Source organism: Mustelus asterias, chromosome 26 (genome assembly GCF_964213995.1).
Source record: "Mustelus asterias chromosome 26, sMusAst1.hap1.1, whole genome shotgun sequence".
In the NCBI taxonomy this organism is placed as follows: Eukaryota; Metazoa; Chordata; class Chondrichthyes; order Carcharhiniformes; family Triakidae; genus Mustelus; species Mustelus asterias.
In genome coordinates this window covers 28,214,695-28,229,249 of record NC_135826.1, presented here as the reverse complement: position 1 = coordinate 28,229,249, position 14,555 = coordinate 28,214,695, and the positions used below count along the sequence as shown (strand labels likewise).

The window sequence follows — 14,555 nt, the reverse complement described above, 5'->3', positions numbered from 1 at the left end:
CTGGTAGGTTGGTGGATACAGATTTAATATATAATTAGACAGCTACTTAAATGGAGAAAAAAAAACTTGGGAGAAATATGGGGTGAGGGGGGAGTGGGATTAACTAGATTGTCCTTGGAAAGACCTGGCACAGACTAGATGGGTCAAAAGCTTCCTTCTGTGTTGTACTAGTCTATGTTTCTAGGAGTCGACATGCTACACGGATACTTTTGTTTCCCTGATCAGTACCACTAATTCCAGATATGGGTACTTTTAAGTTTTATGCTATAGAAGTCAATGATCTTAGGTAGGATAAAGTTACTGAATCAGATTACTTTTGTTCTAGGATGTTGAAAGAAATTATGTAAGATAGCATTATGTATTTGATAAGTCTGGTATACTCAGAGGGTAAAAAGTCTCACAACACCAGGTTAAAGTCCAACAGGTAACCTGTTGACAGTAACTTCTTACTGTGTTTACCCCAGTCCAACTCCGGCATCTCCACATCATGAATACTCAGAGGGAGCAGTTCCAATATTTAAGATGAGAAGTAATCAGACTGTGGGCATTATGGGTCAGACCCAAGAATGAATAGGACTGGAAAAAGGCACTGCACTCTCTCTGACATTTACTCTGACAGTGGAAGGTGCTGAAAAAGACAAGTGCATCTGCGCCTGGAGAATCTCAGTATTTTAGGAAATGGAGACCCACTTTCACTTATTCTGAATTCTTTGAGGAAATTTGTGGATGGTGGCAATAGTCATCGTATGCTGTGGTTTCCAGAACTTTCTGACTAGCAAAAAAGTCACTGGTCAGATTTGGAAAAGCAAATGCAGCTTTGGATCTTACTGCGAGGAAATAGAAAATTAGGAATACAATACTTGGCCAACAAGAGTTTGATTTGACCACTTTTGCAGAGTCTTGTTCATCTGGTCCTCAGACATGCTGGGATACATCAGGAGAAGGTGATGAAAATCATTTTCATTCTTTGGCCAATAAACTTTTGACAGGTTCCAGGAGAATTTTCATTCGAGAAACAGTCTTAGAAAATACATTTTTAAATTGAAGGAGGGAATTGATTCCATCAAGTTGGATGGATTATTTAAGAATTATAGGATGGGACAAGTTTATAAAAAATATAGGCATGGAGTTATGTTAGATGCTAGGAGGTATTTATTTGCACAGAATCCTCATTCTTGGCAAGAGATTACCAAAGCATACAATGTGCACAGAGTCCTTGAATTCTTTTGAAAGCAAGTTAAATATGTTACTGAGAGAAGGTAAATTCAAGTAATAAAGAGGTATTTTGAGTTCTGAAGTCATCACTTTGGACTTCGTAGAATTATAGAATCCCTACAGTGCAGAAGGAGGCTATTCTGCCCATTGAATCTGCATCGGCCACAATCCCACCCAAAACCTATCCCCGTGACCCCACATATTTACCCCACTAATCCCCTGACACTAGGGTCAATTTAGCATGGTCAATTAACCTAACGCGCACATCTTTGGAGTGTGGGAGGAAACTGGAGCATCCTGAGGAAACCCACGCAGACATGGGGAGAACATGCAAACTCCACACAGTGACCCAGGGCTGGAATTGAACCCAGGTCCCTGGCTCCGTGAGGCAGCTGTGCTAACCACCGTGCCACCCATGGCACAGTGGTGAGCACTGCTGCCTCACAGCTACTTGAAACATTACTGATTCTCTCCACAGGTAATGCCAAAGTTTGTCCAGCACTTTGTTTTTATTTCAGATCTCCTACAGCTGCAATACTTTGCTTTTATTATAATAAAAGTATTGCAGGGAACCTGAGCATGGGAGACACATGAGTAAGAGTGGTCTCCTTGTGTTTGCATGAGTGTTTCAGGGTATTGAAAACAATTTTTCATTTATTCATTCATGAGATGCTGGCATTGTGGGCTAGACCAGCATTTATTGTCCATCGCTAATTGCCTTGAACTGCTGCAGTCCATGTGGTGTAGGTACACCCACAGTGCTGTTGGGGAGGGAGTTCCAGGATATTGACCCAGCAACAGTATATTTCCAAGTCAGGATGGTTAGGGGCTTGGAGGGCAACCTCCAGCTGGAGGTGTTCCCAATTGTCTGTAGTTTTTGCCCTTCTAAGTGGTTGGTTGTGTTTTGAAGGTGCTGCCTAAGGAGTCTTGGTGTGTTCCTGCATTGCATCTTTTGGGTAGCACAATGGCAGCCGTGTACACACTTCGATGGTGGAGGGAGTGAATGTTTGTGGATGGGGTGCCAATCAAGCAGGCTGCTTTGTCCTGGATGGTGCCACGCTTCGAGTGTTGTTGAAGCAGCATCCATCCAGACAAGTGGCACAGTGGTTAGCACTGCTGTCTCACAGCTCCAGGGACCCGGATTCAATTCCAACCTTGCGTGACTGTGTATATGGAGTTCGCTCATTCTCCCCGATTTCCTCCCACACTCCAAAGATGCGTGGATTAGGTTGATTGGCTATGCTAAATTACTTCTTAGCATCAGGGCAATGAGCAGTGTAAAATACGTGGGGTTACGGGGATAGGGCCTGGGTGACATTGTTGTCAGTGCAGACTCGATGGGCCGAATGGCCTCCTTCTACACGATTCTATAAATATTTCATCACACTCCTGACATGTGCCTTGTGGACATGCTTCAGAGAGTAAGGAGTTGTGTTACTCACTGCAGAGTTCCTAGCCTCTGACCTGCTCTTGTAGCCACAGCATTTATGGCTAGTTCAATTTCTGGTCAAGGGTAACCTCTAGGATGATGGTAGGCGATTCAGCGATAATAATGCCATTGAATGTCAAGGTGGTTTGCTTAAATTTTCTTTTGTTGGAGATGGTCATTTCCTGGCACAAATGTTACTTGTGTCTTCTCAGCCTTTGCCTGCACATTGTCCAAGTCTTGCTGAATTTGGCCATAGACTGCTTCAGTATTGAGTCGTGGCAAACAGCATTGAACATTGTGCGATAATCAGTGAACATCCTCACTTCAGACCTTATGATGGAAGGATGGTCATTGATGAAACATATGAAGATGGTTGGGCATAGGACAATCCTGAGGAACACCTGCAGTGATGTCCTGGAATTGAGATGATTGATCTCTAACAACCACAATCTTTGCATTAGATATGAATCCAACTTTACCATTAGGTACGAGTCCCTCCTCTCCCGATTCCCATTGACTTTTCTAAGACACCTCGACGCCACATTCGGTCAAATGTGGCTTTGATATTAAGGGCAGTAACTCTCACTCTTCTATGGAGTTCAGCTCTTTTGTCCATGTTTGAACCAAGGCTGCAATGTCAGGAGCTGAGTGGCCCTGGCAGAACGCAAACTGAGCATCAGTGAGCAGGTTATTGTTAAGCAAGCGTCACTTCATAATGTTGTTGGTGACTCCATCCATCACTTTACTGACAATCAAGAGTAAACCAAGGAGGCAGTAATTGGTCACCTTGGATTTATCTTGCCTTTTATGTACAGGACATATCTGGGCAATTTTTCATATTGCTGTATAGGTGCCGGTGCTGTAGCTTGGCTCGGGGCATAACAAGATCTGGAGCACAAGCCTTTGGTAGTATTGCTGGAATATTATAAGGGCCCATAGCTTTTGCAACATCCAATGCCTTCAGCCATTTCTTGATATCACATGGAGTGAATCAAATTGGCTGAAGACTGGCATCTGTGATGTTGGGAACCACCGGAGGAGGCAGAGATAGATCATCCATTCAGCACTTCTGACTGAAGACTGTTGCAAATATTTCAGCCTAATCGTTTGCACTGACGTGCTGGGCTCCCCCAAGTTATTCAATTGTCCATCACCATTCACGACTGGATGTGGCAGGATTGCAAAGCTTAGATCTGATCCGTTGGCTATGGGATCACTTAGTTCTGTCTACCACTTGCTTCTTACTCTGTTTAGCACACAAGTAGCCCTGTGTTGTAGTTTGACCTAGTTAACACCTCATTTTTAGGTATGCCTGGTGCTGCCCCTGGCATGCCCTCCTGCACTCTTTATTAAACTAGGGCTAATCCCCTGACTTGGGTAATGGCAGAGTAACTGATGGCAAGTCAGTCTTTTGATATCCTCAACTTTGTAAGTTGATAAAATGATTGAGCTTTAGTTTGTGAACACAGTGAAGTCAAGTAATATCCGAGTTGTCTTCGAGTGTCAGCTATAAACAAGTGGTGCGTTCTAAATGAAAACGTGTAGTAATAAAATTTATTTTGCCTTTATGTAAATTTGTCATGTATTCACAGAATCCCAACGAAAGAGGCCATTTGGCCTAGAGAGTCTACATCAACTCTCCAACAGTATCCTACCTAGGCCCTATCCCCGTAACCCCACATATTTACCCCAATAATCCCCCTAACTGACACATTTGGGACACTAAGGGGTAATTTATCATGACCAATCCACCTAACCTGCACATCTTCGGACTGTAGGAGGAAACCTACGCAAACACAGGGAGAACGTGCAAACTTGACAGTCACCCAAGGCCGGAATTGAACCCAGGTTCCTGGCGCTGAGTGGCAGCAGTGCTAACCACTGTGCCACTCTATAACAACGTGTCAAAAATTTGCTATTTCTCATTTCTGCTACTGATGCAACATTAGTCCATAAGCTTCCAACCTGAGCTGTTTTCATAGGATAACTGCAAACGGAATCACAAGAGCTTTTTTCTATAAAAACTTTGAAGCACCAGCTGACTGCAGATGGAACATGCATGTCATGATGCAGTTTTATTTCAGGAAAAGCTATGTTAGTAGTTGTTCTGTTAAAACACTCATGGTGTTTTGGATCATTGGATCAGTATAAAGGCCGAAGAAACAAACCAAGAATTGATAAACTGGTTAGCAGCAGATAGACAAAGTCAGTCAGGACACATGTTAATAATCATAATGCTGGGAAGCCTGATTTGCACAAAAAAGTGGTGGAGATTTTGCGAACAAAAGTAGCCCCACTGCATTACTTGAAGCACTAATTGGAAGTCAGGTATCTGTTGAAAAGTCATTGCTGGCCAATGATGATTTCAGAAATATAACTGGAGAGCAACCAGATCTGAATGAACTCATAAAATGGGATGATGCTTTTGTTAACTTGCATGGTGGAAATCTGTAGAGAATGCTTGGCTTGGTTTACAGCAGTTTTCTAATTAATCTTCCCTCTTGCTCACTGAGCAGCTTTGCGATCAATACAAGAGTCAAATGTTCAGTATACTATATATTGTTTCATACTATAAATAGAAGTCTAGCAATAACGGATGAATTATATGAAGGACTCTTATCCCCCAGGGAAGACCAACACCTTTTGCTTCAGCTAATTATCAATTACGGCATAGTGGAATGGAAAGCACAGAATAAAAGAAACCCCTTTGGGGAAAGGAACAAAAATAACTTGCTATTAGCTCCATAATTTTATTGCATCTCTTCCCAATTACACCCCTCCTAGAGGAGACCCAACTTCTATTTGGAGGAGCTCAAGAGAACACAACATTGCTCCACTGGTAAACCAGAATTTTTTGCTCTTCAACCACACAAAATTTATCAACTTGCTGAGGACGACCACAAAAGACCTCCTTTACATTAAAGTGAAAATTCATGAGGATAATTTTGACAATATTACAGCCTACATACGGAAAGCAACATTCTCACCATGTAAACGTCACAAATAACATGTGAATACATGTTATTGTAATAAGTACTGAACAACTTCTCTGATTCCAAAAAGCCTAATCATTGTGGAATGTCAAATTTCATGGTAACAATTCCATTAGTTTTTAAAACATTTTTTAAAAATTTCTATTTTAGCTTCTATCTTCATCCCATGTGTATGTCTCAATCTTTACCGCTTTGTAAAATGGTTAAACAGTGACGAATAATGAGCCACTTTGACTTCCTGCTTTGCTATCGTGAGAATACGACTGGCTGCTGAATAGTATCAGTATAGCTGGACTCAGGAGACGCCCTTCAGTTGGCACCAGAATCAAATTACCATCAGAAAAGGTGAAATCAATGCCACAAAGATCATTAGATTTCCGTGGGAAGCTTTCAAGGTCAGTGGCAAGTGCTGTTACTTTGCTGCTGACTGCAAAATTCGGGCCATTGCTCTAGGGAATAATATCAAGTCAAAGTCAACATTTTTTTTTTTACACAAAGGCTGATGCCTTTGACACCTTCATTAAGTTTTCACTTGAAGGCACAAACTTATATTTTCATCATGCATTTAATGTATAAAATATCCTAATAAATGTAACTGTCTTGTAAATTATACTTTTATAAAATATTGTTGATTAAAATCATATTTTTGATGTTAGAAAGTTCAATGTTGAATGATGCAATTCGACCCAAATGAAATGTTCCTGCTAACATATAGTTTTCCTGTTGTACACATAGACTTAAAATGTTGATACAAGGATTACATCCATACTATTACATCTCCATTGAGAGGATACCACATCATTCAATACCAGGGCCACCATTTTGTGACAACTGAATCAGTCAAATTGCATTGTTATATGATATACTGGGATTATCAGTGTACTGGATTCAATTGAGTTAAGCAGCACCAACGTTCTCCTGAGCTTTCAAGAATTGGTGGAGATTTCTTCTTAGTGGCAACATTGAGGAAAAGTATGTTGGAAAATGACAACACTGGGAGAGTAATCCTGGATTAATCGCTAGTGAGGCGAGCGGAAAGAATAAAGGGGTATTGCTCTGGACACTGCGGAGATGAACCTCCATTTTTCAAGTTTGCTGATGACATCACAGTAGTGGGTCGGATTTCACTGGAAATGGTCGAGAGCTTCAAGTTTCTAGGTGTCCAGATCACCAATCACCTGCTGTGGTCCTTCTACGCCAACTCTATAGTCAAGAAAGCCCACCAACGCCTCTACTTTCTCATGAGGCTAAGGAAATTTGGTATGCTCGCTACAACTCTCACCAACTTTTACAGATGCACCATAGAAAGCATCCTTTCTGGTTGTATCACAGCTTGGTATGGTTCCTGCTCTGTCCAAGACCACAATAATCTACAAAGTGTCATGAACGAAGCCCAGTCCATCACACGAACCTCCCATCCATCGACTCTGCCTATGCTTCCCGCTGCCTAGGAAAAACAGACAGCATAATCAAGGATCCCATGCGTCCCGGACATTCTCTCTCCCACCTTCTTCCATGGGGAAAAAGATACACAAATCTGAGGTCACGTACCAACCGACTCAAGATCACCTTCTTCCTTGCTGCCATCAGACTTTTGAATGGACCGATCTCATATTAAGTTGATCTTTCTCTACACCCTAGCTATGACTGTAACACTACATTCTGCACCCTCCTTTTTTCTCTATGAACAGTATGCTTTGTCTGTATAGCCCAAAAGAAACAATACTTTTTACTGTATGTACCACATGTGACAATAATAAATCAAATCAAATTAGATGATAAGTCTCAGAGAAACTATATAGTCTCACAACCAAAGTTAGAAAATATTACAAGTTGAAATATTGTTGTTAAGCGGTTTGTTTTTTTTAAAAACGAGTTTGAAAAATTAATTTTCAAAAATAACGTCTGCTGTAGCTGACTGCTTAAGAATAATTGGATGTTTAAAGAAGTAGTATTTAAGAAACTAAATGAATCATATAAATGTGGTTATGTAGAAATGTGACAGACAGGAACAAGTATAATGTTTCTATAATAATTTTAGAACTTGTTGCAACAGTACTTATGGTGAATCTGAGGATGTGCTGCATTTAAAGTCAAATTGCTTGCTCCTTGAAATCAAGCGAGAGATTACAGACATCTTTAGCATCCCTTAATACTCCACTATGTGGTGTGTGAAACAAAGAAATGTCATAGATAGACATACTATTACTATTTCATAACAAAGCAGACAATCAAAATCTTACCTGCTTGGAAACTCTGCCCTTATCTTCATTCTTCACTTCTTTAGACTCGTTGAAAATCCTCAGGCATTCCTCCATAGGATCCGACTCAAATTCAAAATCCTTTTCAAGACCAGGGAAATCAATCTCATCCGCTGAAGACAAAGATCTTTGTTCTAAGTTTCCCCCAGTTTCATCATCACTGGAACTAGAATAGGGGTCTCGGTCAGAGTCCGATTCATAAGTTACGGCAGTGAGGGGTTTGCTGGTGCTTTCGTCATCACTGCTGTCATCACCAAACAAGTCTGTGTGACTGAGTGTTCGCTTTGCAAAGCATGCATTTTCTTTTCGGTTTTCCAAATGTTTTGCTTTATCTTTCACAGATTTTGAACCCCTAATCTCCTCACCTTTCCTTTTAGTACCGACATGAATCCCATTTTTATGCATCAACGTTTTGGATTTTGAGTCGTCATTTTTGTCAGATTTCGGGATACTTGTGATCTTAACTCCATGACATTTGATTTTTCCTGCACTCTCTGTCGAACTGTTTGATCTAGATTTTGATTGGTTTTCACTTTTTACCCCATTCAATTTGCTAGATTTTCCTTTTTCCATCTTTCTACTCAAACTTCCATCACTTTTAATCTTTTGTTTTTCTTCCTTGACCTTATGCTTCTCATCACCTTTGTGTTTCTTTTCAATAACCAAGTTATCACCATTCTTTTCTTTGCTTTTTAATTTATCCCCTTGTTTTTCTTGCTTAACTTCTAGTCTGTCTTTATCGCATTTTATTTTCCCCTTTTTGCTAGCTTTCTCTGAGTGGTGGGAAGACTTGCTTTTAGTGCCGTCAATTTTGTCCTTTTTCACTTTCAGTTTTGAGCCATCTAGGCTACCTTTATCCTTTTTCTCTTTACGCTCTCGCCCTTTAAGTTCCTCCTTGTTGCATTTTGGAATCTTAGATGAATGACTGGTGGCTTTCAACTTCTGCTTCCCTCGATTCTCTTGTTGTTTGCTTTCAAAAGAGCAAACATCGTCTACATCATACTGAACTGCAATCTCTTTCATAGATCGTTTATTCAAGTCTTTGGCCTTTAAAGATAATCCTTCATCCGACTTATTGTCACCATACGCAGGATTTGAAGTGTCCCCATGACTTTTTGGATAGCTATTATTAAGTTCATCTCCAGAGTCTGGGAACTCCACATCACATTTGCTGGACTTCAAGCGATGGCAACGTTTCTTTGCTGCAGCTTTGTGCTCCTCAGAGTTGCTCTCTCTGGGTCTCTTGGTTCCCTGTTCCTTTGTTCTTTTTTTGCTCATCAGCCGTGCTGAATAGTTCAACAAAGGATCATACTCTAAATCAGTACATGGCTTGGTATTGTCAATCACATATTTATTACTGGGTACAGAGGTAGCATATTTGACTGGCTTAGTCACAAGCGTTGGAACATATTTTAACGAACTACCCTTTGCATCAGCCTCATCATCTGTATCCAAAGTATATTTACTGAAACAAGCAGTAACTGAAAGTGGAGTAGGGGTATACTCCACATTACTGTTTAGACAGTAACTGTCTGGATTATACTCCAAAGAGTTTGTCAGTTTATCCTCAACAGGTGAAAGCTCTTTGCAACTCTTGGTCTTGCCAAGTGCCTTCTGTGTTGATGGTGTTGAAGGGACATACTCCTCTGCATCCAGAAGATCCTCATATCTCCATAGCTTTTTCTGCTCTTGTTCAACTTCATTCTTGACAACTTCAATGGCTTTGTTGACCAGTTCCAATTCAAGCGTACTGGAGCTGGATTCTGTAAGGTCACCTGATATCCCATCTCCATTTCTGGAAGAACCCTTAGGAAGCTCAGGATTATATGGATCATAACCAAGTTCTACAGAAAGACAAACATTAAAGTACTGTAAATATTAAGTAAAGGGTTCAAAACAATCCACAAAACTGAATTATCATACACTAATACAGTTTATTCCTTTCAATGTAACACTAGAATAAGCCATTGGATTAACATAAATCCAAAGAAAGATTATTTCCACATGGTAAGGTAATTACTATTTCAATTTCTTGCCCTTCCTTACCAAATCAAAAATATTACATAACTTTTTAATTTGAATGAGAGTGGCATGAAGAGAAAAGGAAACAGTTGGTGATAACCTAAAGTGAGAATTAAGATGTTTGCATTTTTATTGCATTAAACTGAGCCTAATGTTAACTGAATTGAGTAGGCAGCAAAACGTGCTGCAACCAGGTGGAAATCACAAACAATAGTCTCAAAACAGCAATTTTCCTCTGCTGTTCACAGCATTTACTTCAGCTAGTTGCAACTGTGATGCAAAGCTGTGCGTGTTCTCCACCTGTACCTTTCTCTCCCCCCAGTGCAATATTTTTCCAAGTTCCGGGACTGACTGACTCTGGGGGTGGATGTTGAATGGCAGCTAGATAATTCTCTACTTAGAAGCAGAACAGAACCAACAATTTAGCATCTAATGAGAGACACCCCAGACACACACATTTCAAGAACTGCTTCAAAAGTACCATTGATAAGGGAGGATTTTTCTTTGCTTACCCATTGTCACCACAGAAAGTGTGTTGCAGAGCAACTCTTTCAACAGACGTGAAAATATATAAACCAAAAAGAGTAAACAAGTGTTACAACCATACCCTTATAACTCTTAAAAATTCACTGATAGTTCTTTTTTTGCATACATTCTAGTGTTCTCATGCAGCCGTTATTGGTGAGATGGGTATATGCATGCTGCTATTCCTGCTGCAGCTACAAATATCAGGACAATGTACTGGTTGGTGCGTCTTGACCTGAAACCAAGTTTATTTGAAGCACAGCTATCATCACTCTCTGATACAAACTTAAACTGAAACTTAAATATATCCATTTTTGAAGACTGCCCAAATCATTTATTAAAGGGACTTTCCCAACCAACTTTTAGTTCCCCAACAGTTTTTCTTAATACCAGGTACTGGTTCCAATTAAACTGCTATACACCCAATTTATAACATTGTCATCAACGTTATTTTTCACCAGTGGAACGTTTTCAAAGAATTATTATCTGGTCTGATCTGCATGTAACAGACCAAGTGTTACTGTCAAATTCCAATCCAGAACAATTTGTTTTCACAGCTAGCATAACAGCTCCCTCTTTAAAAAACTCCATTCCACTACTTCACCTGTCAACCTTTTTGTTGTTGAATGTAATCTATTAAAAATCAGTTAAATTGAATAAAAAATGTGAACAACCAAATATATTCCAAGAGAGGTTGCAGAATGTCACATTGCAAAAAGCCAGACAGTTCCTGCTCCATAAAATAAAATAAGAGTTTTAACAACACCAGGTTAAAGTCCAACAGGTTTATTTGGTAGCAAATGCCATTAGCTTTCGTTGCTATTTCTCGTTGCTAATTTTCATATTTGCTACCAAATAAACCTGTTGGACTTTAACCTGGTGTTGTTAAAACTCTTACTGTGTTTACCCCAGCCCATTGCCGGCATCTCCACACCATATTTTATTCCATGTCTCATGCCTGGATGTTCAGCAGTTGAGGAGACTAACTAAACTGCTTCTGACAAGTTGTTCTAATAAACGTCATCAAGGCAGTCACCAGATTTCTGAAGTTGAGTCATTAACTCTACTGTATTATTAAACATGTATAATCATGTTTTTGTCTTTGGAAAGTTGATCTAAAATACAAAAAGGGCATCTTCAAATTTGCAAAGTCACTGGCATTGATTTTTAAGAAGCACATCACAAAGAAAGACAATGGCATACTCATTGTTGGAAAATGTCCCCATGTTGCTTTCATGTAATTCTTCCCTCCCTAAAACAGTAAGAAACTTAACATTAAGAACCCTATAACAAAGGGGCTGGCCCAGTATAAGGACGGTCATTAATTAGAAATCTTGGACTTGGTGCTCTCATCAATAGCAGGCGACCACAGGTCCACCTGCGCCATTGGGCTGTGGTGAGAAAACCAGCGTAAATCCAGGAAATTCACCACCGTCACTGACGTGAATGGGAAAGTGATGCTATGACTATCAACTATTCGTAGATTTGACAAAAAGGGAAAAAGTTCCAGGAAATCATTCCGCCGTGTGAATAACTGCATAACACAATTGCGTCATTATTCACACGGCACGATAATTTTACTATTGTGCTGTTCTGTAACTCCTACACATCATAATTTCCTGGGATTTTTGAGTTGGAGAACAGACCCAGCAGTGTAGGTGTGCTGTCAGCTCTTACAATCAACTAAATAACTAGGTTAGTTCAGCAGACTAAAGGGATATAAAATTTAGGGATGCACAAAGTTTGAACGCCCTGACAGTGCAAACTGTAGTTTATACTGAGCTATGGTCACATTTTCACACTCTGATCCATACGGATTAGAAAATCTCAGCTGTAACAAAAATACAAATACTATAATTGGCACCAGCATCCCATTTGGAGCAAAATCAAACAGGATCCTTGCTCGTTTTTAAGTTATTTACTAGCATTGAGGTATAGATCTGCAGGTAACGTCAGCTTTCTGGTACCTACCTTAAGATCATTTTTGTTTGTAGATTCAGCGGATAAGGTAGGGGTAGGCAGGGAGCCACAGCTGAATCTTACTGCCAACTGACATTTATACTTGTGTATTTTCCAACAAGGGTCAGACTAAGATACATAAATAAAAATCACTCGTTTTGGAACAAACAAAATCAGTCGCATCATCACAGCCATTGCACTCAGGATCTGACTGGCAGGCACAAAAATCCAAGGCTGAGCAACTACTTTGCTCACTGTATGCACAAAAATATCAAAGGTTGCCATATTAGTTAATATTTGACAACTGTTTTGTAAGTAACCCAACAGCTAATTGCTAGTAACACTGAACAAGAAAGAAAAAATTCATTGCTTCATTTAACAACGTGCTCTAAATAAACGCGTAAATGAAGCAATAGTCTGATGTAGTTGTACCTGTTCTGAGCAATACACAACCTGCTAGCAAACCTGGTTTGCTAGAAAAGCACAATCTTGCACCAGAAATTATAAAACATGTTCTGACAGAGTTGCACATTTACAATCCACATCAAATATTTTAAACATCATCTACATCAAGAAAGGATTGACCAAAAGTAGAATCCCACATGCTATTTCTTTTCCAAAGTTTAAAAATAGATCTACGGACAGACAAACAATCATTTACCACGATTCTTGTTGCTCAACAAGTATAAGATATATTTGTTCATGTCTTCCTAGAATTTAACTTTGCACCGTACCACTCTCTGCACCACTCATATTTGCAATATGCACTGCCGACAAGGGACCACTTGGTTTCTGAAGATAATATGCTTGCGGTATCAGAGATCCCAGGGTTACGCAGCTGCTAATATCTCATTGGACCATCCCCTAAAAACACCTCAGTATGAGAAAAGTGCACATGCCTCAGTGATGATTTCACCTTCAACTTGCACTTCATTTTGAGCAGTGTTCAAGAATACACAGATTAATTACTGACACCACTTACATGATTCCACTGATCTGGAGAAAATTTCTGAGATGCAAATTAAAGCAACACAGTTATTCTCAATTCAACAACAATTCTTATACCAGAACTCCTCTAAATCCCGAGCATGTGGTTTTCTGGGGTCAATAGACAAGCACAGCTTAGGCTGGACTGTATTCACAGTCCCCACTCTTCCCAACGAAATTGTTCCAGGACGCTCCTTGCAGGATTATAAGGAGCTTGCATTCAAAAATCAACCCTAAGAACAGTATACTTACTGAGCGCACAACACTGCAATTTCTAACCGTGTGCAAACTCCCAACTCTTGACTGTTGGTCCCAGTTGAGGGACCATGGGGAGTTGAACTCAGCTCAAGTCAAAAATATCTAGGCGCGACTCATGCAAACGTAACGGCAGCTTTGCGACTGAGCCACACAGGCGAGTTGCCATTACCTGTGCTGAATTACCCACGTCCATTGGGAAGGCATTAGGCGCACCTCTGCCCTACGGTGGGGATGAAAAGACAACCCCTGCTCCACAACTGACTTGTATACTGATCACTATTAAAACATCCCCCATTGTGGGAGTAAGGTGAGGAAAGGCTCATGCCTGGCTGCAATGCCACCTACAGTTAAATAAGCTGCTCATCAACCAGACTTACCCATGTGAAAAGGCCAAACAAGAGCCAAAGAGTTCCTTAGAGCCTTTGGTCAGAAATAGGAGAGAGAATTCTCAATAAAGGATTGCAATTGTATAGTCACTTCAAAGCTAACAAATATAACCACATGTATTTTTAAAAGTCAATTAATGCTCAGAGGTACCATGATGATATTAAAATGTCATACCAACCACATTCAAATTGTTACTCACTATGTTTCTGAACTTCCCTTTCTATGCATACTGACTCTCGCCTCCAAGCAGCCAATTTTTCCAACATGGATGAGCAAATCAGACTCAACCTAATGCTGTTGTGCTCAGCACCAGAGGGTACAAGCAATCCTCAGAATATTCCAAGCATTTTAACATCCAATTAATTATTTTTGAAAGCTGCTAGTTTAACCACAGCAAGATGTCGCAAATGTCACTGAGCTGAAAGACCAGCTAACCTGATTTTAGTGGTATTCGGCTGAAGGATAAATATTAGCCATGAATCCAGTAAATCTCTTCTGCTCTAGAGCAATGTGATCATC

General features: G+C 40.1%; 1 protein-coding gene across 3 annotated transcripts in view; it reads right to left on the bottom strand.

Moving 5' to 3' along the window:
* Positions 1 to 14,555, bottom strand: part of rexo1 (REX1, RNA exonuclease 1 homolog) — an 83,422-nt gene that overhangs the window by 47,198 nt on the left and 21,669 nt on the right. For 2 of the 3 annotated variants that reach the window (XM_078198353.1, XM_078198351.1), the window contains exon 2: positions 7,881 to 9,742. In XM_078198353.1, the coding sequence (XP_078054479.1) occupies positions 7,881 to 9,742 (1,862 nt within the window). Of the gene's footprint in view, positions 1 to 7,880; positions 9,743 to 13,065; positions 13,176 to 14,555 lie in introns of those variants that run through there. The other variant, XM_078198354.1, reaches the window with a different exon arrangement.